This window comes from Cardiocondyla obscurior, linkage group LG13, assembly GCF_019399895.1.
Source record: "Cardiocondyla obscurior isolate alpha-2009 linkage group LG13, Cobs3.1, whole genome shotgun sequence".
In the NCBI taxonomy this organism is placed as follows: domain Eukaryota; kingdom Metazoa; phylum Arthropoda; class Insecta; order Hymenoptera; family Formicidae; genus Cardiocondyla; species Cardiocondyla obscurior.
This window is the reverse complement of record NC_091876.1, coordinates 4,206,053-4,228,261: the sequence shown is the minus strand read 5'-3', so window position 1 is coordinate 4,228,261 and position 22,209 is coordinate 4,206,053. Positions and strand designations below refer to the sequence as shown.

General features: G+C 43.2%; 2 protein-coding genes and 1 long non-coding RNA gene across 9 annotated transcripts in view; 2 read left to right on the top strand and 1 right to left on the bottom strand.

Annotated features, from left to right (window-relative positions):
* Ldd (lipid droplet defective) overlaps positions 1-8,563 on the top strand; it is a 33,397-nt gene extending 24,834 nt beyond the window's left edge. For all 3 annotated transcript variants that reach the window (XM_070665614.1, XM_070665612.1, XM_070665613.1), the window contains 5 exons: positions 8-833; positions 1,109-1,257; positions 1,345-1,527; positions 2,741-2,984; positions 7,452-8,563. In XM_070665614.1, the coding sequence (XP_070521715.1) occupies positions 8-833; positions 1,109-1,257; positions 1,345-1,527; positions 2,741-2,984; positions 7,452-7,580 (1,531 nt within the window). In that variant the 3' untranslated portion in view covers positions 7,581-8,563. The remainder of the gene's footprint in view (positions 1-7; positions 834-1,108; positions 1,258-1,344; positions 1,528-2,740; positions 2,985-7,451) is intronic.
* Positions 8,564-11,709: 3,146 nt separating this feature from the next.
* The window catches only part of LOC139107807 (uncharacterized), a 199,270-nt gene continuing 188,770 nt past the window's right edge, over positions 11,710-22,209 (bottom strand). Inside the window, exon 10 of the long non-coding RNA XR_011546568.1 lies at positions 11,710-11,896. This is a non-coding gene — a long non-coding RNA (uncharacterized lncRNA). The remainder of the gene's footprint in view (positions 11,897-22,209) is intronic.
* Mdr49 (Multi drug resistance 49) overlaps positions 13,842-22,209 on the top strand; it is a 47,079-nt gene continuing 38,711 nt past the window's right edge. For 2 of the 5 annotated variants that reach the window (XM_070665622.1, XM_070665616.1), the window contains exons 1-2: positions 13,843-14,299; positions 21,491-21,739. The gene's annotated coding sequence lies outside the window, so the exon portion shown is untranslated. The other 3 variants (XM_070665617.1, XM_070665619.1, XM_070665618.1) reach the window with 3 other exon arrangements.

Genomic DNA, 22,209 nt, shown 5'->3' with positions numbered 1-22,209 from the left:
ATTTTAGCTGGGCGGTGCTACCGTTTTCGCACGTGGTCGAAAAAGCGTTCGACGACTCAAGTCTATCCAACATGGTGCTCTTTTGCATAAATACCTTCATAGGCGTGATATGCCTGGCAACTATTTTAGTCCTCGACATTCTCGGGAGGAGTAAAGCGGCCGAAGACGCGCGGAACATACTGCATTATATTCTAATGATTTTCCCGCAATATGCCTTTGGCGACGGGTTAGTCGAGATCACGAAGAATGACATTACCTCCGAGCTGCTACAAAGATTTAAAATGGACACCTACAAGTCTCCACTCGGCTGGGATCTTCTCGGCTACCATTACGTTTATCTGTTCGTAATCGGCGCGATTCTGTTCGCGTTGAATTTGATAATCGAGTGCGGAGTATTACCCGACGTGAGACGGCGAAAGGTTAGTTACGAGACGGTGCAAGAGGACGAGGACGTTGCGAGAGAGAGATTGAGAGTCGAGGCCGGAATGGTCGACGACACCCTGAAGACCATGAAACTGAGAAAGGAATACAGGAGTGTGTACGGTACAAATGTCGCTGTGCAAAATTTAAGTTTCGGTGTACAGGCCGGCAAGTGCTTCGGTCTCTTGGGGGTGAACGGAGCGGGAAAAAGCACGACGTTCAAGATGCTGACAACGGAAATCATTCCTACGGCCGGAAAGATTATTCTGAAAGGAGAGGAGATTGGCGCGGGACCGTTGTGTAACGGTGAGGTCGGCTACTGCCCTCAGAGTGACGCTTTAGACGGCTTTCTCACACCCCACCAGTGTTTAACGATTCACGGAGAAGTTTGTGGTTTAAGCAACGTTCCTAAAGTAAGCGATAATCAAGAGATCTAAGAGAAATACACGTACCGACGTGCGAAATCAAATAGAATTTGATAAAAATCTTTTTTTTTTTTTTTTTTTTTTTTTCTTTATTTGTGTTAATTTCAGAGAATTTTATTTCGTTAGATTTTAAAGAAACATTATTAAAGATACTCTCGTAAGCTTCTATTCTTTAGTCTAAAAATAAAAATAATTTTAAGAGCAAAACTCACGGACGCAAGGGCTCGGAATTGAAATATCAAGAATTTTATTTATTATTTCAGGCCGTGGAGACAACGCTAAAGAGATTTGATCTACTCAAGTACGCTCATCGAAGAGTCTCCGGCCTCAGCGGCGGTAATAAAAGGAAGCTGTGTACCGCAATAAGCGTCATGGTTCCTGCCGCGGTGATTCTCATGGACGAGCCCACGAGGTACTTTGATTAATTTTACAATGACGTTAAACGATTACTAATCTCGCGTAAGAGTCGCTTAATTCCGGCAACTTTGCTATTCGTTAGCGGAATGGATCCCGCGACGAAGAATCTCGTGGCCAGAGCCGTGAAGCATGCTACGCTGAGACAAGGATGCGTCATATTAACGTCGCACAGCGTCGCCGAGTGCGAAAACCTTTGCTCGAGGGTGGGCATCCTCGCTAGAGCCGGTCTCAGGTGTATAGGAACGCCGCAACATTTGAAGCACAAGTAAGATTACATCGAACTTCCTTTTTCGCGGAATAGCGCGTCTCTTTTAACCCCGGATATTTCCCAGCAGACTCATAAACCGTATACAGAAAGCTCGGCGGTTCTATCAGTTCTGATTTTCCGTTGCTGTTTGCAATCCTTTTCTCTCGCCCGACCGAAGAACTTACGGATCCTTACGGGTCTTCCGCAGCTTAACGAATATATTCTTCAATTGAAATCTCTTATCTTTATGTCATCTCATCTTGTTGAATAATCCTCTTGAGAGAGGTAAGACGATACAGCGGAAGCGCGGAGCGGGGTCTGCGGGCTGCGGTTCATTAGATCTCCGGTACGAGGTCGCGGGTTTAAACTTACAAATTTTTTTTTTTTTCTGTTTTTTGTGCTTTTTCCTTTACAAATTTAATCAAAGAAATTTTTAAGCAGTTGCTATAATGCATTTTAATTAGATTGTCGGGAAATTTAATTAAATCCAAGATTTTTCCTGACAATACTCTTTCATTAAAAAGAAATTAAGGCCTTCGATAATTTTATTTTACCCGCGCAAAATAATGAAAATAAATGTGATTTGATGTCGTTACTAATGCGACAACAAAGTAGCCTCTTTAGTTAATTAAAACCGATGAAACGTGTAAGCCTTTCGTATTAAACGCGCCATTTATTTCAGAATAATAACACAGCGCGCGATAAATATTTAACTGCTCCGGTCCTAAAGTGTCTTTGGAACGATCCCGGAGAATGTCCTTCTTCCACCTCTCTACCGTACCGATTTTTCTCTACCCGCGGTGTCTCTCGCCATCGAGGGTAGAATTTACGATATGGTCCTGTCTACGTTAGCAGCCTATCCTGCAATCCGCTCTCGTATGTTGCGGAGAGTACGTTGAATGATAAAGAATGGCGAATGCACTTTGTTACAGTATAGAAAGCGCAGTAAAAGCTCTCCCCTGTGTCCTTTGTCCAGGTCTGGTTTGAAATATAGATCCCACGTCCCTAGCGATCGAACGCAACGAGGAAGTAAATGAATCGTGAATTTAAGAATGCTAATAAAACCGCTTTTCTCTTACGACTCCTCGCGACCTCGCAGGGAAGGTGCGCTCTTTTCCCTCCCGGAATAACTTTCGCGTAACGATTTCATTATCGCATTATCATCGTAGTTGATTCGAGTATCATTTCGCGCCGAGAATTCGCGGACTGCATAGCCGTATTTGACTTTTAGATTCGGCGAAGGATACGTCGCCTTCCTGAGATTCGGCCAGCCAGTTTCCGCCACGGATCTTAGGAGAGTTATCCTGAAATATCTACCGCAAGCGATCATCTCTTCGAGGCAGGCGACGGCTGCTCGGCTCTTGCTACCACGGAGCCAGGACATGGCGCTCAGCGTGAGCTTCGGCATGCTCAAGCTCTTGGCGGAGGAGCTTAAGGCTACAGACTACACGCTCACACAAAGCTCGCTGGATCAGGTCAGTGAATCCAATTCATACTCCGCCGTTTCGCGGATTCTTATCAATTTTGATTTTCAAATGCACGGCAAAGCTACGCGACGTATTACCCCGAACGTGCCTCCCGGAAACGGTATTATCGTACGTGAGATTAAAGTCCATGTTCCCGCATGCATCATCGTTTCCGGCGATACGCGATAATATTTACGGCGCACGTAAACTTGCCGGGGGAGTTTAAGATGGCGATATATTTAATTCTCGCAACGTGACCTTCGGGTGAATATCCGGGCGTTGAATGCGCTTTGGTTGCGCAATATTCCGAGAGCTTGTCTGCAGCAGATGATGCACCGCCGGCGTGCACAGCGCCTCCTCCTGTCGTCCAAAGATCCGCGTTTTCGTCCCGCCGAACCTGACGGATATTAATGGATCCCGCCGTCTCGTAGTTCGCTTACATACACCCGCGCGACGGTTTACAAGCTACAGGGAGGCGGGAAGCTCCCCCGTACCGGCTGGTTGCCTCTAAGCTCGCCTAAATGCTTTCCGGGTAGCTGTAACGCCGACCCTTTCCCTCTCCCTGCGAAAACTGTTGTTAATTAACCGCTTCCTCTTCGCCCCCCCCCCTCTCCGCGAAATAATTCACCATCTGAATAATGAAGCCTCGAATCTTGTCGAAATTGCCGAGTATAAATCTTACGGGCGCGATACGCTTCCTTCTGAATTCCGCCTCGATTCGAAGCCCCCGCGCGTCGTGTGTCGCAGCCGACGACTGTCTTTCAAGTCGCTTCAATACGAACGGATTGCAAGCGTCTCTCGGTAATATGCATATTGTTGCTGTATGCAAGTCAGCGCGATGTAAATGCACGTCAAAGCGCCCAAAGACCCTTCCTCGCGCGCTTCCTCGAGTCGCGCGTTTAACGTCATTATCATCATTCGCCGCAAAACGCGTCAGGGCGAAGCCAGTTAAATTAACTGCAATCAAATTAAAGTCCCGTGACGCGTCCGGTGGCTTTCTCTCGCGTCGCGTTATCGTGCCTAAAGAACTTTTTGCCCGTTCCGTTCGAGTCTGTCCTCGCGTGTCATCCCGGTAAATCCAGGCGCCGCGCAACTACGGTCGCACGAAATTACGCTGACTGCCCCTATCTCCCCGTTCGCGTCATGTCCGTAAACTTACGGACGCGCGCGTGACGTGTCGCGCTTTTTCTCTCGCCCGGCAAAGCTAGAATAAAATTTTTTTAAGCGCGATGCGACCGTCGCGTAATTGAGTGGCCCTCGTGTGTCCAACTTACGGGCGGACAAATTACAGCCGATGTATTCCCGCGCATCGCCGGAAGAAGGATGTGTCCGCGCGCGAGTAATGCTCCGTCGGACGCCCGAGATTTGCATTTCGCGTGGCCGGCGTCTTACGCCGCCGAACTTCCGCCAGTCTTCGCGGTTCTTTGCGAAATTTACCGCGCGCGAAAGCGCACATTTGCATAAGCCGGTTAATAGAGAAAAATTTTAATTTTGGAACTAATTAAAAAACTTCTTACGTATAAATCTTCATAAGTCGTAACAAAGACGTTAGCTTTAATTAACGCGCTCTCGAACACGAGGTAACGTCGTGATATTACGTTATTAATTATTTTTGTAAATCGTGTGTGCGCGCATGGCGCTTGTATGTTAAGGTAAGATTTAAAAAATGCGAAAAATTCAGTTTACGCGAAAGAGAATTCGCGCGACCGCGTGTTATTAGTAAAAAAAAAAAAAAAAATAAAGAAAAAAAAAGAAAAAAAAGAAAAAAATAACAAAGAAAAAGAAAAGAAAAAAAGTCATTACAACGATGCACGAACTGCAATCTCCACGCTTTATTTTTTCAAATTCAGGTTTTATATAAAACCCTGTCCGGCCGAGGGTATAATGAAACGGGATTAAAATAAAAGCTTTATAGCGAGAACGCTACTTTATATTTACTGTATGAAACTGCTCACAGTCGTTTCCTGTCCACCCCGATTTTAACACGCCGTAATGTAGCAGAGTCTATTTCACTCGCGTGTCGCGAAGGGAAAGCGACGATTATTGTGCATACACGAATGCGAATTAGAAATTTGTTGCGTTACCGCACGACACGCAGTAATATTCCACGAGTATCACAAAGTCCTGCAGAGACCGAATTAACGGTAGGGATTTTTCTTTTTTTTCTTTTTTTTTTATTTCGCAATTCTTTTCGACGATACATCATTGAATGGTTCGCGAGGGACGACTATAAATCACGCAACGGCGAGTTGCGACTGCGAAATCGCCGTTACAGGTATGTAGATCCTTACGAATTCGAAAAGTGTACGCGCGCGATCCATTTCCAACTATCCTTCGCAGTTCTACGGCGTGTAAAAATTCTAAGAGGCGGTTTCAGATCGAAATAAACCGTGGGCGCTTGAAGGGAAGGTGGGAATTGAAATCGTTACGTTGAGTGATCGATCGATTCCGATCGAGACGGTGCGATTTAATTTTTCGCGAAATGAGAAATGCGGCGGAGAGTTCTCTTACGAACACTTATTCCTTTCTTACAGTTGGCTAATGCGACCGATATCAGATATTAGTCGCATAATTAATAACAATTTGAAGTTTCGGTGATGAAATAGATTTAATAAATCCAATAAAATCGGTTGAAAGATTGTGACGGATACGCTCGCGAATAAAATATCAATATCCACTGGGGGAATGAACTAAAACGTGCGAGAAATTCAAGAGAAGCGTTATCGAATACGATGAATAATGGGAGCTTAATTGATCACTTATAAGACGGCGCGCCGGTAAAGTGAGAGAAATTCAGTACTTGAAACGAGAAGTGGTTTTATGGAACCTTTTTGTCATCAGAAGTAGAATCGCTTTTCGACCAATAATGCGAACGATCTATCAGACCGTGACGTCTCGCAATTTCTACGTAATTGGTTCACTCTAAAAATATTGACGCACGCGGCAATTTGCCCGCGCAATTGCACTTGGTTCCACTCGAATTCGGAAGCTCTTTCGGGATTATCATTGCTAATTGTTATTAGCGAGAAGGAAGTTTACGCTAGCCATTTGCGCGTCAGAAAACACCGTCGTCTGTCCTCTCTTGGGCGTATTTAAATCGTCGTTAAATACAAACTTGCGTCACGTATTCATCCCTGCTTCTTGAAACTTGGCCCGCGCGAACATTAAGGGCCGCCGTGAACCCCGTTGTTTTGTAAGCTCCTGAAGTAACGACAATAGCAACAGCTCAAGTTAGCGCGGTTCGGAATATAAATTAAGTCCTAAGTACAGTAGTAAACTAGGTCGGTCCGAATCTAAGAACTTCTAGATTATCGCAATACCACGGAAAACGATCTGCAGTCTAGCTTCTTCTAAAAGTCTCGCGGCTCGCAACCGCGGGCATTTACCGCCGGTCGGAAAAATCGTTGCCGAGAGATATATCACTAAAAATAAAGCGCAAATTATAATTAAAAGTTAAATTCAAAAAGTGAGTACCTACTACAACGCCAAAGAATAAATTTACTAAATTATACAGAGCTAACACTTTTAAACGACGGTGAAGTGATCTTATAAGAGGTTGTAAAATATTAATATCGTTTTTTATTCCATTGGTTGAGTACGATATTTTAGAAATAGCACATTTAGTTTATTTAAATAATATTAAAATTTTAATTTATCGTTGTAAACGATATCTAAAAAATTTTTTTTTTAATCTAAACGCTCGACTTATTTGCCTGTTGTAATAATGTTTGCAATATATAAGCGGAGAACCTTAATGCCAAACTATCTAACGATAGTTAGCTTCCCGCGATATTTTTCAAGAAAAAGATCGTCTCAAGTTTGCCCGTGGCATCGGGACATTATGTAAATGCATTTCTCACCGTGACGCAAAGACGGTACGGCGATCTCGCAAACAAAGTAGGAATTTTTTCTAGTATCGCGACGTGCTTGTATGTAAACCGTGGGGGGAGGAGTGGGGCGAGGGGAGGGCGAACTTGGCCGGTCGGAAAAGTTTTGAGATTTTTATGGGTCTTCGTTGCAAGTAAAGCCCTTCGTCCTTCCGCCCATTGCCCGCCCTTCGCCGTGCCGAGAACGTGTTTCAACGCGAAGCACGCACGAAACTGCAACGACGCAACGACCAAAAGTTTGCACCTAGTTCTCGTGGAACTTGAGTTTTGCGAGTCGCAGCCACGATAATTGCAGGCGTGAATGTTACGCGAGGTTTGATCGGCAAGCGAAATTGCGCGTTGCACATAAGTACCTCGCAGACATTTATTACAGAAAAAAAAAAGGATCAAAATTATCCGTCGAAAAACTAATATCACGAATAAAGTTGTTCTACTCGCTATTGAAACTTTAATAAAAAGAGAACTCTAGAAGAAAAAAAAAGCTTGATGCGAAATATTTTCTTTAATTTCTCTATAACGGCTAACTTGATACTTTAATAATAATTAGTTGGCCGACTATGCAACGTATAATTTGCTATGGAATTTGCAGGTTCTGGTGACTTTCTCGGAGGAGCTAGACGACGAGGTCATCGACGTAGCTGCTTTCGGCCAAGGCAGCAGAAACAGCGTGCCTAATATGTACTCCAGCATGGATACTATCTACATGGACACGTTATAAATGTGTGTCGTTTAATTAGGCTAAACGTCAGAAGCCTTTCGCTTCAAGTAGATACGCCAAATTAATTCAAGTTTTACGTTTTCGCTTGATAAAGACCTCTCTCCCACTCGTCGTGTTCTCGCGGTGCGTATTTCGTGGCAATTACTGTGATAGTTTGCTTAATTTCGACGCCACGGCAATGCGCGTAACTCACACGAGTTTTAAAGAAAAAGAAAGGGAGTGTTTTGTGATTCTTACGCAATTTCTTTCAAGAGGAGAGATTTAGACGTACATTCCTTTATGAAATCCGCACTTTTGGATCAAATCTCAGAAAAATAGATCTTAAAAATTCGCAGCAAAGCAGTTTCGGTCCTCAAGTTTAAATCTCGAATTTGTAAATATTTTAATCTCTTAGCAATTATAATTTAGAAATAATTCTGATTTATTAGTTTCTTTTTAAATAAAATGAAAGTACGCAAGTATGTTTGTAGAATTAGAAATTTAAGGAAAATGTATAGAAGAAGTTTTAGCGACGAATATTTTTCCCCGTTGATAAGCAAAGGCATCAATGCATGATTTAGTTAAAATAATGTGCTAACTGTAAGAGCGAGAAAAAAAAAAGTATTGAGCGACTGGTAAAAGTGATCGGACTAAGAAATTGAATTAAACAAGAAGCATTTCGTACTCTTTAGCGAAGTTGTAAGTACCAATAAAATCAATTAAAGATATCGACAATTGTATTAATTTTAATACTGCATTTCAAGATAATTAGAACAGTATTCTATATCACCAATTATTTTACACGATGATTTTTTTAATAAATAAGATGTCGATAAATATTACGCGAGCAGTTATAACAAAATATTAGACGTCGGTTCTTTTTTATTTACCTACTTATCTAATACCACTGTGTTATCGAAATATTTTATACGATTGATGCGCAGTTGTATCACGTTGATGAATGTATTACATAATTAAATATATAAAAAAATAATTTTACCCTACTCAATGGAGAAATTTATTAAATAATTTAAATTAATTAAAATTCCCATTAATTTAGCACGCAAACATAATATAATTATTTATTTAATTAAAAACGTATGAACGTAAGGGTGAATCAATTTACTAAGGGGGAGGGACGGTCCATCGTTTCGCTTTGGTTTCGTTCATATTTTGCCATTGCGACATTGCAATTTCCAAAAACAGAGAATTCCACGGGCGACGATACTTCTCCCATCAATTTTCGCCGAAGGCGATTATCGATGGGCACGTTTGACACACCTGAACTGACTGGTTAAATATCGCTGGCGAGAATCGTGCCTGTATGAACAAGCCCGGGGCTTTTATTTGTCGCGCTTGACGATGCGACATCGACTCATAGAAACGCGAAGATCGATGCTTACGCTATCGCGAGCAGCGTAAAAATTGAAAGGAGACGTAACGTAAAACGGTAGGATTTATTGTCGCGAAACCGAAGGTGATGTAAGCGCGTGCATGCAGAACGGAAAGATGTCCCCATCCCCGGGTTATCTACACTTGAAATATAAACTCGAAATAAAAAAAAAAAGAAAAAGAAAAAATTGACCATCGAGATGATAACTTGCGGCGTTAATATTTGAATTGAGTATGTCGAATTTCCATTAAGAGAGAGAAGGTAACATTATATTTATTATATGTCTGCCTTGTGTATGAAATGTGATAATCAAAGCACACATACATATTTTTCGATTCGTAACCGCAGCAAATTAATTAATATTTATAGCATTCGAAATATATAAATTGAAAACGATACTTGGCGCAATAAACTGTTAAAATACACGCATCAAAATTGTTGATAATTCTTTATCAATTTTTATTTTATATTATTAAATTATAAAATAGTGCATTAAATGATTCGCGGTGGCGACCAAGTAATTTTAGCGCGCCCGCGAGTAAATCATACGCCCCGAATGCACAACATTTTATTCAAATTAAGTTTAATTACGACTGTAAGGAGCGAGAAATAAGTTCGTGAGAGAATGCTTTCAACATTTTCGCAGAGCGGCATATATTCGCGGACACGAAACGTATTAAAGAGAAGTTTAGTCCGATCGTCTACGTGTTCGGAATATTCGGAAGTTTTCTGGGCGCGGCTGCAGGAAGAAAGAAATGAAGACGGAGATTAAGTTGCTGTAATTTTCTTCGATACGGCATTTAGCTCTGTCCTAGCCAAGCGGGATCATGCTCGCGATGAAGATCAGAGGAAACGAATCGCGGTCGATTATTCCACAACGAGGGATTGTTTCTCGTTAACGATTCTGGCCTTTCGCGAAAGAGAAAAAAAAAACAAGCCGGCTTTTCGACGTTAACGCCTCCAAGTATAAACGAAATACAGAAGAATTCTATTTCTCTTCCTATTTCTCGCGAGTCGATTTTCGCCGTTTTCGTTATATTAAAGTGGGATCTATAAATCAGTGCAAGAGAGAGATCAAAGATAGCTTTTCGCGCACCTAGGAAGCTATTGGCGATAAATTTAGAGCTTTCCGGCGCAGCGGTGCCGATTCCTACTTCGCGTTTCGCCCGGACTTGGCTTCGTGAGGGATTTTCGTGATCCGCAATACCATTCTTACATTAACGAGATCCCTTGTTTTATTACAACAAAGGAAAGAAAAATTAAAAGAAGGAGTTGAACATAATATCTTATTTCTTTTCTAATCCGCTTCTCAGATATATAATTCGTAATTTTCTTTCGTTATTCTAATACGCACTTCAGTACGTGTACTGATAGAGTTTCTCATTTTCACCAATTATTTTGCCCATTTTATCCGTCAAGTTATAAATTTAATCCGCCTTTGCGAACTTGGCGAACTTTGCTTTAACGTGATTAAATTTTTCCGGACACATTAACGCTTTAAGTCGCTTAAACCACATCGGCATGATAGCGGAATAAATTTAGGTAACAAAGGGAAGAAGGAGGCGAGAGTAAGAGGGACTCGCGTGCGGGAGCGGCTTTGCTGTGGGATACGTGGCGATTATCGTACGTGTGTCTTCTCCCGCTTCCTCCGTCGGCGGTAGACGAGCGAATTAAGAGGCTGGATACGTTTCGCGGCTTCGGATAAACTTGGAAACAACTGCTGTCATTTGCAGATGCGCGGGACGACGACGTCGTTGGAATATGCGCGGCTTACTTTGGCCGACGGGCGCAACGAAAGGCGGCAAACAGCACCGGGGGTGGTACGGGCGTACCCGAAAATCTTTTGTGAGGCGCAGAGAGAACCCGTCGACTGTGATTTCAAGGATTAAACGAGCTCCTACCGCGTCTGGTACCAACGTATTCCGGCTTGTTAACGTAATTATATCCGCGGTAAACGTTCGCACCCGTTATTCTCGCACGAGAAACATCTTAACCGTCGAACGGGGAGAATGTCGTCGGGACGAAGACGATTGTCAATTAATGTGACGCAACTATTGCATTTCGACCGCTTAAATCGGCGCACGAACCCTTCCGCTCGTTCGCTTCGGGACCCCGTGTTAATTACACGTCGCTTGTCTCGCAATAATCGCGCCGCGGCTCGGGAAATATCTGAAATTCCATGCGAGATAAATGACAACGGCGCAGCGACGCGCGTCACGCGACTGCATCTCCCCCAGCATCCAGCCTGCGGTATCCTTAGCTCGGCAATCATCGGGCAACACAATGCGGACAATGCGCATTCACGGGAACGCGGCCGAGATAGCCTCCGTAACTCGGGAGAGCGCGCGACTACGGGCTACCGGCCAAGGGCTCGCCCGGCGAATGGAGATCCTTTATCAGCATCACGTCTCTCAAGTGTCGCCGCGAAGATTCCTCTCGACCGGCGGTCGAGAAGCGAGGGTGGGTCGGTCACGAAATAAATCGAGAGGGTTAATTCTACCTAAGGGCTCGATGCCGCGATCGCGGCTTCTGAAATCCTACTCGACATGGAGATTCGGTAACAATCGTCGTCCGAAATTAAGCTCCTCGTGTTTGACAATGAGCCGAATAATACCGAACACATATTACAGGGGAGTTTTTATACCTCGATAAACCCCGCTGATATTGCCGATATTAATATACAAAATAATACAGCGTTATTTCACGAAAAAGCTGACGTACAATTGTACGTTATTGTAACGGTATTGTTCATTTAGCAGCAAGATGAACAATCGATTCGACATGCTTTATTTTTAGTAATACTAGAAAAAACCATGCACTCTATTTTTTTGCATGCGTGCTATTTTTTAAGAGATTACAATTATTAACTACAAAAAAAAAATTATGCGACTTACATTGGTAATCTGTATGAGCTTCAGCGGAGTTGTAGTGTGCTTGCCGGTGTCTGTAACAGAAAACGGAAAATATCAATGTAGACATGACTGTATAGTAAATAAAATTAATATATAAAAAAAAGATAAAAGTTTTTTTTTTATAAAAATTTTCTCAAAAAAAAAAAAAAAAATTAATAAACGGTAACAATAGAATCGATAATTCAGGCGTCACACCAATTTTTTACAGATAGGAAAATATTCACGGCATCGATGGGAGAGGAGGTGCCGAACAAAGCGAGCTTTATCGCACGGAAAATTCGAAGATACGCGATTAAATTCGTTCGCTTATCCAGCAGTGAGCTTACAGTCGGGAGATAACGATAACACGGCGGGCGAGATGTTCTCGCGTCATTAGCAATGAAAATTTAGAGTATTTTTGCTTTTTGCTTCCCTGAGCTGTAATAATATCGATGCGTCGGTAACGAGAACGGAGGAAAAAAAAATGAGAGATGCAAGTATCGAAGGTAGCCGCAATGTGCACGTGCCTGCCTGCGTATATTAAACAATAACGTGCCATGTACGCCGCTAATTTCTGTTCGCGAATCCGTACGAGTTGCTAATTCTGCGAATATCGATTTCTGGCTTTAATACGTTTTTGTGAGATTAGATTTAACATCGCGGATATGTAGCGCGAATCTGGTCGGCGCATCAGTCCAATTAACGCGAGTATTTCTCATCCTGAAGCAATTGATCAAGGTGTATCTAATTAGATCGATTCTCGCAACTGGATCCATCCGTGAGATAATATAACATCACTCAGACGTGGTAATCCATCTTCGGTAAGTCCAAGTTATATAATTCACTCATCTGACTGATAAACGCGTGATGTGAACTTGGAACTTTTCCGTGACACGTAATAATATATGTTTAAAAATAAAAGGATGAAACGAATTAGTCGCTTCGACGAGTTCGGGTATAAAATTAGAGCGTTACATCAATTGATTTTTTTTTTTTTTCGCTGTCAGACGACACGCGCGATCGGCGACGAATTGCGATTGGCAATTTGAAGTCGAGAAAGAGATGTTATAGAGACGAACGTAAGCTTATGCGATTTTAGACAATCGCGTTACTCAATTCGTGACATAATGCGGTTCCATCGACGGGGCGCAATCGGAATATTCTGTTGACGCAAATCTGCATACCGCAATTCAATCAGCTCGCATCCTCCCGATGTCTTGTTCCACGCGACCTGTGCGTGCGCTTAATTAGATCGATTCTGCTATGCCAAATTCGTCTCGGCGCAGCCTCGGTTCGCCAAGACGTAACGATCTATCATGGCCTCGGTAGGCGCGTTCGCCATTTAACCTGATTCCCGCTAGATCAAGGACGAAGACGAGCATTCCTCGGACGAGGGTGTCGCCGTTGATCAAGATTAATCGTATGTAAATTACGTACACGTCGGCCGGAGGTTTCCGCGAGTTTTGGAAACTTCCACGTCGGGAGAAGGAAGACATGACGGAAGGAAAGATCGAGCGTCTCGAGATCGCGCCGGTAATTGAAAAGACACGGGAAATTCTGTTAGATGCGAGAAATCCCGTTTTCCGCGATAAGGAACGCCGGCGCTCTCGATATCGATTTTTCGCGCGACGTGATACTTGGGGGAATTATATCCGGTGAGATGTAGTCCGCGACGTAATCTTCTATTCGACCAAGCAGATTTATCAATTTTTCATTGTTCTCCGTCTCAATGTAAAAGATCTTTCACGAGGAACACATTCTTTCCGCTTCCGTTTTAAAAAAAATTTAATCAGGAGGAGTGTATGACGTTGCCGATGAAAAGACTCGTAGATATATCATCCTTTTACAAAAAGTTTTTAAAATTTCATCTCAATGCACACGAAAATTTTCTAACAATTAAGTTAAGAAATTAAATTAAAAGACGGGGGCCTTGATCAAAATTATAATAAATAAATTAATCGTTTAATCAAAATAAATTTTTTTTTCTTTTACAAAATTATGTAAAAGAAATCAGGACAAGAATAATTAAAGACTTTTTGTCGAGCAGATAAATTTAGATTTGCTAGGCCGTTGTCTCTATAGCGGGTGTAAAGCCGCATTAATATATCTGCCAAGCAGACCCGGACAGACATAAGTAAGCGACCGTCGCTACGGATACGCACTCATACATACACTTATCGTTAGTCACGCAATGTGACGAGTGCGGTAGGCTGGAGTAGACGGTAGTATACATAGAGGTTCTGGTGGCAGAGGGGTCAGTGTAAAACTGCCTTCTATCCGTAACGTGTCGAACCGTGGCCGAGTCAACTGTCACCCAACTCTACCGAGGTCCTTCTTCAATTCAGAAGAGCCCCGTAGAGAAAGCGCGACGGCTCCTATCTGAGAATTTCCTTATCGCGGGGAGTTACGCCAGACACCGAAACCCTCAAATCCTTCCGCTTTTACCGTACAAGAAAGTAAGTGCGATGGCCCGGGCGACAATCGATTCGAAACGATCCGGACCGGCTTTAGTAGAGCGTTAAATATATATTTCGCTACCGAGAACGTTGTTTAACGTGGGATCTGTGCAGAATTGTGCGGGCTAACGCAGCGGGCTTTTCGTTTCGCTTGCCGCGGATTTAACGTTGCATGCACGCGCGACGCGTATCCGATACGACCGCATCCATTCAATTAGCACAAATGTTCCTTCCGTGTTCCGCAGCAATTGATGACGAAGGTGCATCTAATTAGATTGATTCCCGGTATTGAATTCTACTGAGATAACACGTGCTTAGACACGACACTCCGCTTCGGGATATCTTTAATTAACGGCTGATTTGACGACTTTGATTAATCCCGCTCTTGAGATTGTTCAAAATAAAACGTCGCAGATATGTGGGTATATAAAAAGGGACAGGGCAAGAACAATATAATTGAATTAAATTTTTAACAATCGCTCGTCGCTTAACATTAATAGATTTTATTCCACCTCGCATCGGAAATCGATCTGTTTCGCGTAGGTCAGCGTGACAACGGTTTTTACTGCTATGGCAAATTGCTATAATGGCCACGTATTAGCTGTACCGGCAATCTTTTCCTCCCTCCCCCTTGTGTAAAAAGCTTTTAATGGTTGACAGAAGAAAAAAAAAAATCAATACGAGTCATATTGGCGTAAGTCATTTAGTCTTCGGGTTTTCTTTCTTCTTATGTGTGACTCAACGCTGCAATATGGGTCACGTGGAACACGGAACACGGGGAAATATGCGAATTTATGCGTGCAGGACAATGCGGATGCCGACAGGCAGCTGAGACTTATCGGCGGGCATTATCTGGCGCGATATCGGGAAGTGGACGGAGGCGTGAGTCGGTCAGGCCGCGATTATATACGTACGTGACCCTGGAAAATCGTATGCCATAAATTTGCTGGTCATACCCCGAAGGTATGACGCGGAGCGCGCGCGTTATACACGATAAATCAAGGCCAGTAGGCAGTCTGCGGCGAAAAAATTCAATTAAACAAACAAACGTGTCATCGAACGAACGTACGAGACGGGTGATTTGTCGATAGATTTACAGGGTATCCCACAGATAGATACGCGGAACGTTTCGATACTATTTAATTTATCGATCGAAGGCGAAGAGATAGAGAGAGATAGATTGTGGTGTGGTAATATTAATTAGCGTAATGTTCGATTCACTTAAGTAATTAGATTAATCGGATTAAATATTTTCCGTCATATTAATTTTTCCGCGCCATGCGTTTGTTCGCAAAAGTATTTTGTACGAGCCTTGGGAATTAGACTTGGTTTCAGAAACTGCTGAGTTTTATTTTGCTAAATTTTTGAAAAATAAATGACAAAAATTGTCACTCTTTTCTCGAATTTTTCAGGTTTCGTAGTTTTTCCAGTTTTAACGTATTTTCAAATAGCAAGTCTCCGACGAGAGTAATTACCGAGAAGTCGTTGACGGAAATAAGAAAAATGACGTTTGAATTACTTTAATAATACTGTAATTACTTCCTTCTTCATTAAATACCTATTACGTGTGTTCTTTATGACTGACCGTGTGTTTTTCTTTCACATGTGAAGATTTCGCGAATATATAAAAATAGCTCCTCCGAATATAACTTGACGGCCGTATTACGCGTTTTATGTTCGCACGTTGTAACGTAGCCTTAAAAATAACGATAACCAGCTGTAACTTGTCGAATAACCGGTGTTTTAGATTTATGCTGTTATACGCGACAGCAAGCTCGCGCTAAAAGTACCACTACCATCCATGGTGTTGCGTCAGATTGATATATGCTCAATTAGTAAATCGTATTGTTTAATTTCCTGGCCGTGCATTATATAACATTTAACCAAATATTTCCTAATAAAAGCGCATTTCTAATTGAACTAGGCATCAAATATTAATTAATTGACGGTGTAATTTTGCTCGTGATGAGCGCGGCAAATCACAAGCGCGACGTCATGAGCGTTGTTGATTTGAATTTGATTTTTGCGCGAGTCTCCCACGCAAATTTGCCCGATCGTCATCTCGTTGACAAATAATTGATAATCAAAATTAATTATCGGCGCAACGGCGTTAATTTCCCCGCGCGGCTCGCGGCCGGGGCTGGGACTTTAAACGACACGGGCGCGTTCGAAAACATCCGCGGCTAATTCCCGTCGCGTGTTTACAACAGAGCAAGCGCATTTTTCACACTGCGGGCTTCATCGGGAAATGCGGTTGCAGCGCGGAGGAAAAGTTCGTCCCGGCAAATTTATTTTACTGTATCCCGCGCAATCAAGCGCGCTTTTACCGCGTTGTTCGGCGATCGCGTTTAAATATCAATTCGCGTGTGACTGCGTGGCCAGCTGTTTATGCAGCTTTCCAGCCGCGAGCGTCGCGAAAAACGTGACCGCGTGAGACCGGACGTAGCGCCGAGCTTTTTCTCTTTATCGCCGAGCAGCGTTTGTCACTCGTCGCTATTACTATCAATCTGGAAAACGCACCTGACACGCGATCGAGCGACATCGTATTATCGTAAGAAGACGTCTGCGAAAGGAAGATCCCGGAATCGAAAGGGCGGCCCTTCGCCGCGCGACATTTATCGCGCGTGTCTCGCTCCGTTCTCCTTGTCTGCCTTCCGGATCCAACGCCCGGTAGTTGGCCCTTTCGAGATCTCGGGAGGAAACGCGCGATGCATGTGTCGCGCTTTGGGGAAGTCGGGGGATCTTATTGAATCTACTGTAATCCGCGGGCGCCCGACGTGTACTCGGATGCTTTTGACAGCGCTCCCGCTTTGCTCTCGCGGCCGGATTATATCGATTACATGACGCAATGCCGGTATTCTCAGAACGATATCGATTTTACGGCACTCCGACGACGTTAGGCCCGACGGGTGCTAGCGATAAGCGAGCTTTGATAGCGGTGGCCAGAATTTCGTGCGACCGACGCCCAACCGCTTCATCAATGTCATTATCGTTTCTTTTTCCCGCGTTTGCAACAAATTTACTTTTCGACTAGCTCAAAAAACGTGCGAACAACATCAATTTATTCGTTGCTGTCATTGCGAGAAATTAATAAAATTACCTTAGAAATATTGTATTAGAGAAAAAAAAAAAAAAATTATATTAATAATAAAAACCCGCGCCGTAGTCGTTTTTAAAAGTCGGGAAAACGCGACTTTTGGTCTCTCGTCTTAAGTTCGCAATTAACGTAGGTAATTTCCAAAGTATCGATCCGTTGGGCGCCCCGCCGAGCGTGTTGTAACGGCGTGCCGTAGGCTTACCGCAGTATACGGGAAGGGCGAACCGTATATAATTCGCGATCTATATATGCCTAAGTGGCAACCAGAAAACAAGTCGGCAGAATCGCCGGCCGAACAATCAGTCGGACGTGTGCGTTCACGCGGCTCGCGTATCCCGCCGGACTTTATGCTTTAGTTATCCCATCTTCGCGTTCAAAACCATGGGGATTCCTTCCTTCGAAACGAGTTATCGACCGTAGCCGCTGGCAGGTTTCTCGGCAGGTGCGAGCTGAATCCTCGCCACCCGCGATATTCCGCGAAGTGATATAGCCGATATCGCGCGAGGGATTCTTTTACGGTATCGTATTTTTATGTTTTTATGGTATCGACATAGACATGGACGACATCGCGGACTTAGTAACACTGAGACATGATGTAATTGAGCTTGAACATTACAAAACGAATACGCGGTCACCCTTGTGAGTTTGCTCTTTGGACTCGAATTTCGGGAAGGGGAGCGGAGAGTTCGCTTTTAAATATAAATATTAAAATAAAATTGTTGAGAGATTCGTGAATGATTGAAATAAATTTGCTCGTTCCTTCGTATTAAAAAAAAAAAGGTATGTGTTAATCGATAGTTCCAGTACTTAGCATATTTAAAAATTACGCACTGGTCAACAATAGTGTGCTATGTAATATGCTCCGGTATGTTATACTTTGCAAGAAACACGACGCCACTTCGTTAACAAATTCTTCAAATTTTAGAACAATTAATTAACAAAACGTCAAAAGCTCCAATAACATCTGCCGTAAAAAAATAGCCTAGGAATTATTTTAATTAAATATTAATTTAAATTTAATTTCCACGAATTAAAAAAATATGAAACAATGAGCGGTATTAATCTCGTTTTTTTTTCTTCTCTGCGAGACGCTTTTTTCTTCTCAGTTTCGCGAGTTTCTATGGCGACTTACGTACATCTCTTTAGCAAGGGGATTGAAAGGGGTGCGAGAAAATAAGCTCATCGTCTTGCCTCCCGCGTTTCTACGAGGTATCGTCGCGATGAGAAAATGCGACAGGGTTACGGAGACGCTGATAAGATACTTTTATTGAAGAGGGACTACGACGGTCCGGCAATATCCGGAGTTCTGTCTCTTTCTTTAACCCGTTGACGAGCATTATGAGTTTCGTCGTCGTAACTTGTTTCATTTTACCTGATAACACACTGACCGTTGTTATTCGAGCCTGAGTTTTCGTGACGAAGGAACGATGACGAACAAACTAAGCCACTTATCGACGACATAAAGTTCTGTCGCGAGGACGATCGCAGTTGTCCATCTTTATTCCGGTTGAACGGGAAACGCGCGAGGATGTTGACTCGAAGATACAAACGGACAGATAATGCGCCCTTCGCTAGAGATCTCGGGGACCGTTCGCGACATTTCTCCAGTCCGGTCGGGTATTCCGTGGAGAGATTCCACTCACGAGACTTTACTTAATACTCGCCAACATCCGTGAGAGAAACGATCAACAATGCCGTAAAGCCCGCGCGGATGGAGCAGCGCGGCGACGGAAATTGAAAATGCGGAGAATGTCGCGGTGTGTTTCGCCTGTCCGATGAGATTTTTCGGTCGCGATGTTTAACCGAGATATCCCGAGATAAAGAGGAAGAATCGCTGCGCTCTGCATTTTCTCACGAAGAGATCCGCGTCGTCTAGGCGCGCATCCCTCACGTATTTCACGGACCCCGGGGGCGTTTGCGGAATTCTTGTTTGCGACGGGGTGAGAAAGCCGAGGGAAAAGGGAGAAAAAGAATGAGAAGAAGAGACGGAAGAAGTGAAATTCGCGCAATAGAGGAGTCGTCGAAGACTCGTCGACGTCCTCCTCGCTTCTTTTGCGGGCGGGACCGCCGCGAAAGTTCGGAATACAGCCCCGAGGTGGCGAGCGCCGACGGAGATGATTGATAGCAAAGAACCGCGCGGCGCGCCTCGCACGCCACAATGGGGACCAGAAATATGAGATCGGAATAAAATTCATAGCCGTTGCCAGGGGAAACGTTAGGCCGCGATTGAGATGCAAATAAGAACGAGACACCCGGTACCGGTGGCGACGACTTCGTGGCATCTCCGTAACTCGTTCATACCGACGACGTCGACGGCGGGCGGCGGTGTTTGCGGAAGAGAATTTTTTATGAGCTCGGGAAGCCGCTATCTGTGCCCAAGTTTTCGGTAGCTTTCGAAATTCTTTTTCTTTTTTTTTTTCTCTCCCCCTCGACCAGGGCGAGCGCCCGACAAGGATCTTCAGTCGCATCGCGAACCCACTGTTTATTCGAAGGCGACGCAAAGAATATTTTAGGAAAGTAGGCTACGCGAGATGCATAAAGATCGATAACGATGGACTTATTTTAACCTTTAGCCAACATGCGACAATTTCAGTGTTTTTTTTTTCTTTTTTTTTCCCCCGTTTCTTTCTTCCGATTTCCAACTCAACCACGCGTGCGACTTTTGTTATTTTAATAAACACTCCCTACTGTTCGATAAAATAATTTTGCGCACAATCGCGACGAGTCGAGCTTATAATTAACGCATATTTAATGAGGCGATTCATTAATGAAGTCGTCGTTAGAAAATGTTCGAAATCAGAATTTTCGCGGGAATAAAATTGGTCTAGACCGCGGTGTACTGTGAAAGTTTTAATCTTACGCGTAGTTTACGCATCCGTTGTTATATTGCATTTATAGAGGTAGCCTTTCTTCCTCCATTAATCGCAGTGCAATCTGTTTTTTCTTTCAGTTTAATGTAACAGCGTACGGGTATCGCTATCGTCGGCACGAAGGGCCGTTAAAGGTATTATTCGATCCGCTAGCGTGGAAACATAGCCCGTGCCCGATGAGTGTGAGTATCGTTTCGCCCCGAATATTCGTAATTCCGTTAACCATTCATTATCCAATTACGCGCGATCGTTTTCCACGAGATCGCCGTTATTCTGATCGTCCCCGTCGGCATATCATCGCCACCCCGAAAACGATACACCGTTAGCGGCGATTTAGAGCCACGCGCCTCGCTTTATATCCCCCCACTAAGTCGCTACCGATTTTTCCACCTTTACGTATCGCGATCGCCAGCTAACGGTGATTCGTCACTCTTTTTTTTTTCCCGACGATTACGCGTGTTGGTTTTGTGGAAATCGATCGCGAGTGACTCACAAAGGTGGTACGTGAAAGGGGAAGCCTGGCATGCGCGGGTCTGTACGTGGTCTCATTGTCGCGATTGTACAGACGATTCTGCGAATTAAATACACCAAAAGAGAATGTCGCTTATACGGTATAGAACCGAAAGGTATGTAAAGCACGGTGTTGCGAGTATTTGCCACTGCATCGTCTCTCGTTGCCTATTGATCGCTCGCGCCGGGGCTCTAAGTACCGTAAGAAACTACATAAATTAATCATGAAATAAGAGAGAGAGAGAGAGACTTGCCGTAGACTCTTAAGTAGATCAAGTCGCTTCTAGCGGTTTTAGAAATTAGGGATAATTAAGAGAGTCAAAATAAATTGGCGCGCACGCCAGTCGTTGCCGTCTTTTCTATTCAACGGGGCGAATATCTCCCGTAAACACTACATCATTTTGAAGGGTCGATTGGGCGCCAGAAATAGTAATTAATTAAAGCGAACGAGAAGAGAGAAGAGCAACCATTCGGTGACGTTAAGAAATGAACGATCGATTGGGATATTGGCGTATATAATTTTTTAGGGTCTAATGCTTCGCGATGCACAAATACATAAAAAAATAAAATTTAAAGATTAATTTTTGCAAACAATATTATTTTATATAACAGTATCAAAGGAGAGAAAAGATAAATTATTAAAAAATATCCTTGTACCTAGATATTATATTATAATATAAATGTCCGCTAAACCTGATCTTTTCTACGTTTCAGATTCGATGGACGAGTGGCCGGGTGATAAAACAGAAGAGGTTTATCGGGAACACCAATAACAAAATGATAAACATACGAATACGTTTATAAATGCTTAGTAAAATAATTTAATTCGCACGACTCGAAGCCGAGAGACGACCGCCAGATTTGACACGGAATGTACTTAGATGCGATCACGCTTGTGATTCGATTTCCTTTTTCGCATTTTACTGAGATTTAGAAAGATTATTTTTTTACTTTCTTATTACGGTAAGTAAAACAACAACATCGGTGCTATTGTTTGCCCGTTTCTTTCTTGCTCGAAAATTTAGCGTAGTAAAATGAAACGAAAACTAGCGCTCCGTCGTAACGTACGCAATCGCGAGAGCTACGAACTCCACGGCAGAGAGGTCATAGAAAGTTTCGGGATATATATGTAGAATGGAGAGAATATTTTTCGATTTCGTACGGTATGCATGTACCGAATTACCATGCTGCGTGGAACGTAATTGTGAATACGTAGTGAAAGCCGTTTCGAAACAGTGGTGGTCGTAATATACAATAAATACGGTCGCGCGTATCCGGTACTTTGAAAGTTTTACGAACCAAAATAGATTTAATACTCGAAATATGTGCTCTGAAATTTTCATAAAAATATAACAGTCGAATATGGAACTGTGGCATGCAGAATTAAATACTTGAAGGCAATTCTTCGTAGTCGGCGGTATCGTAAAGAAATA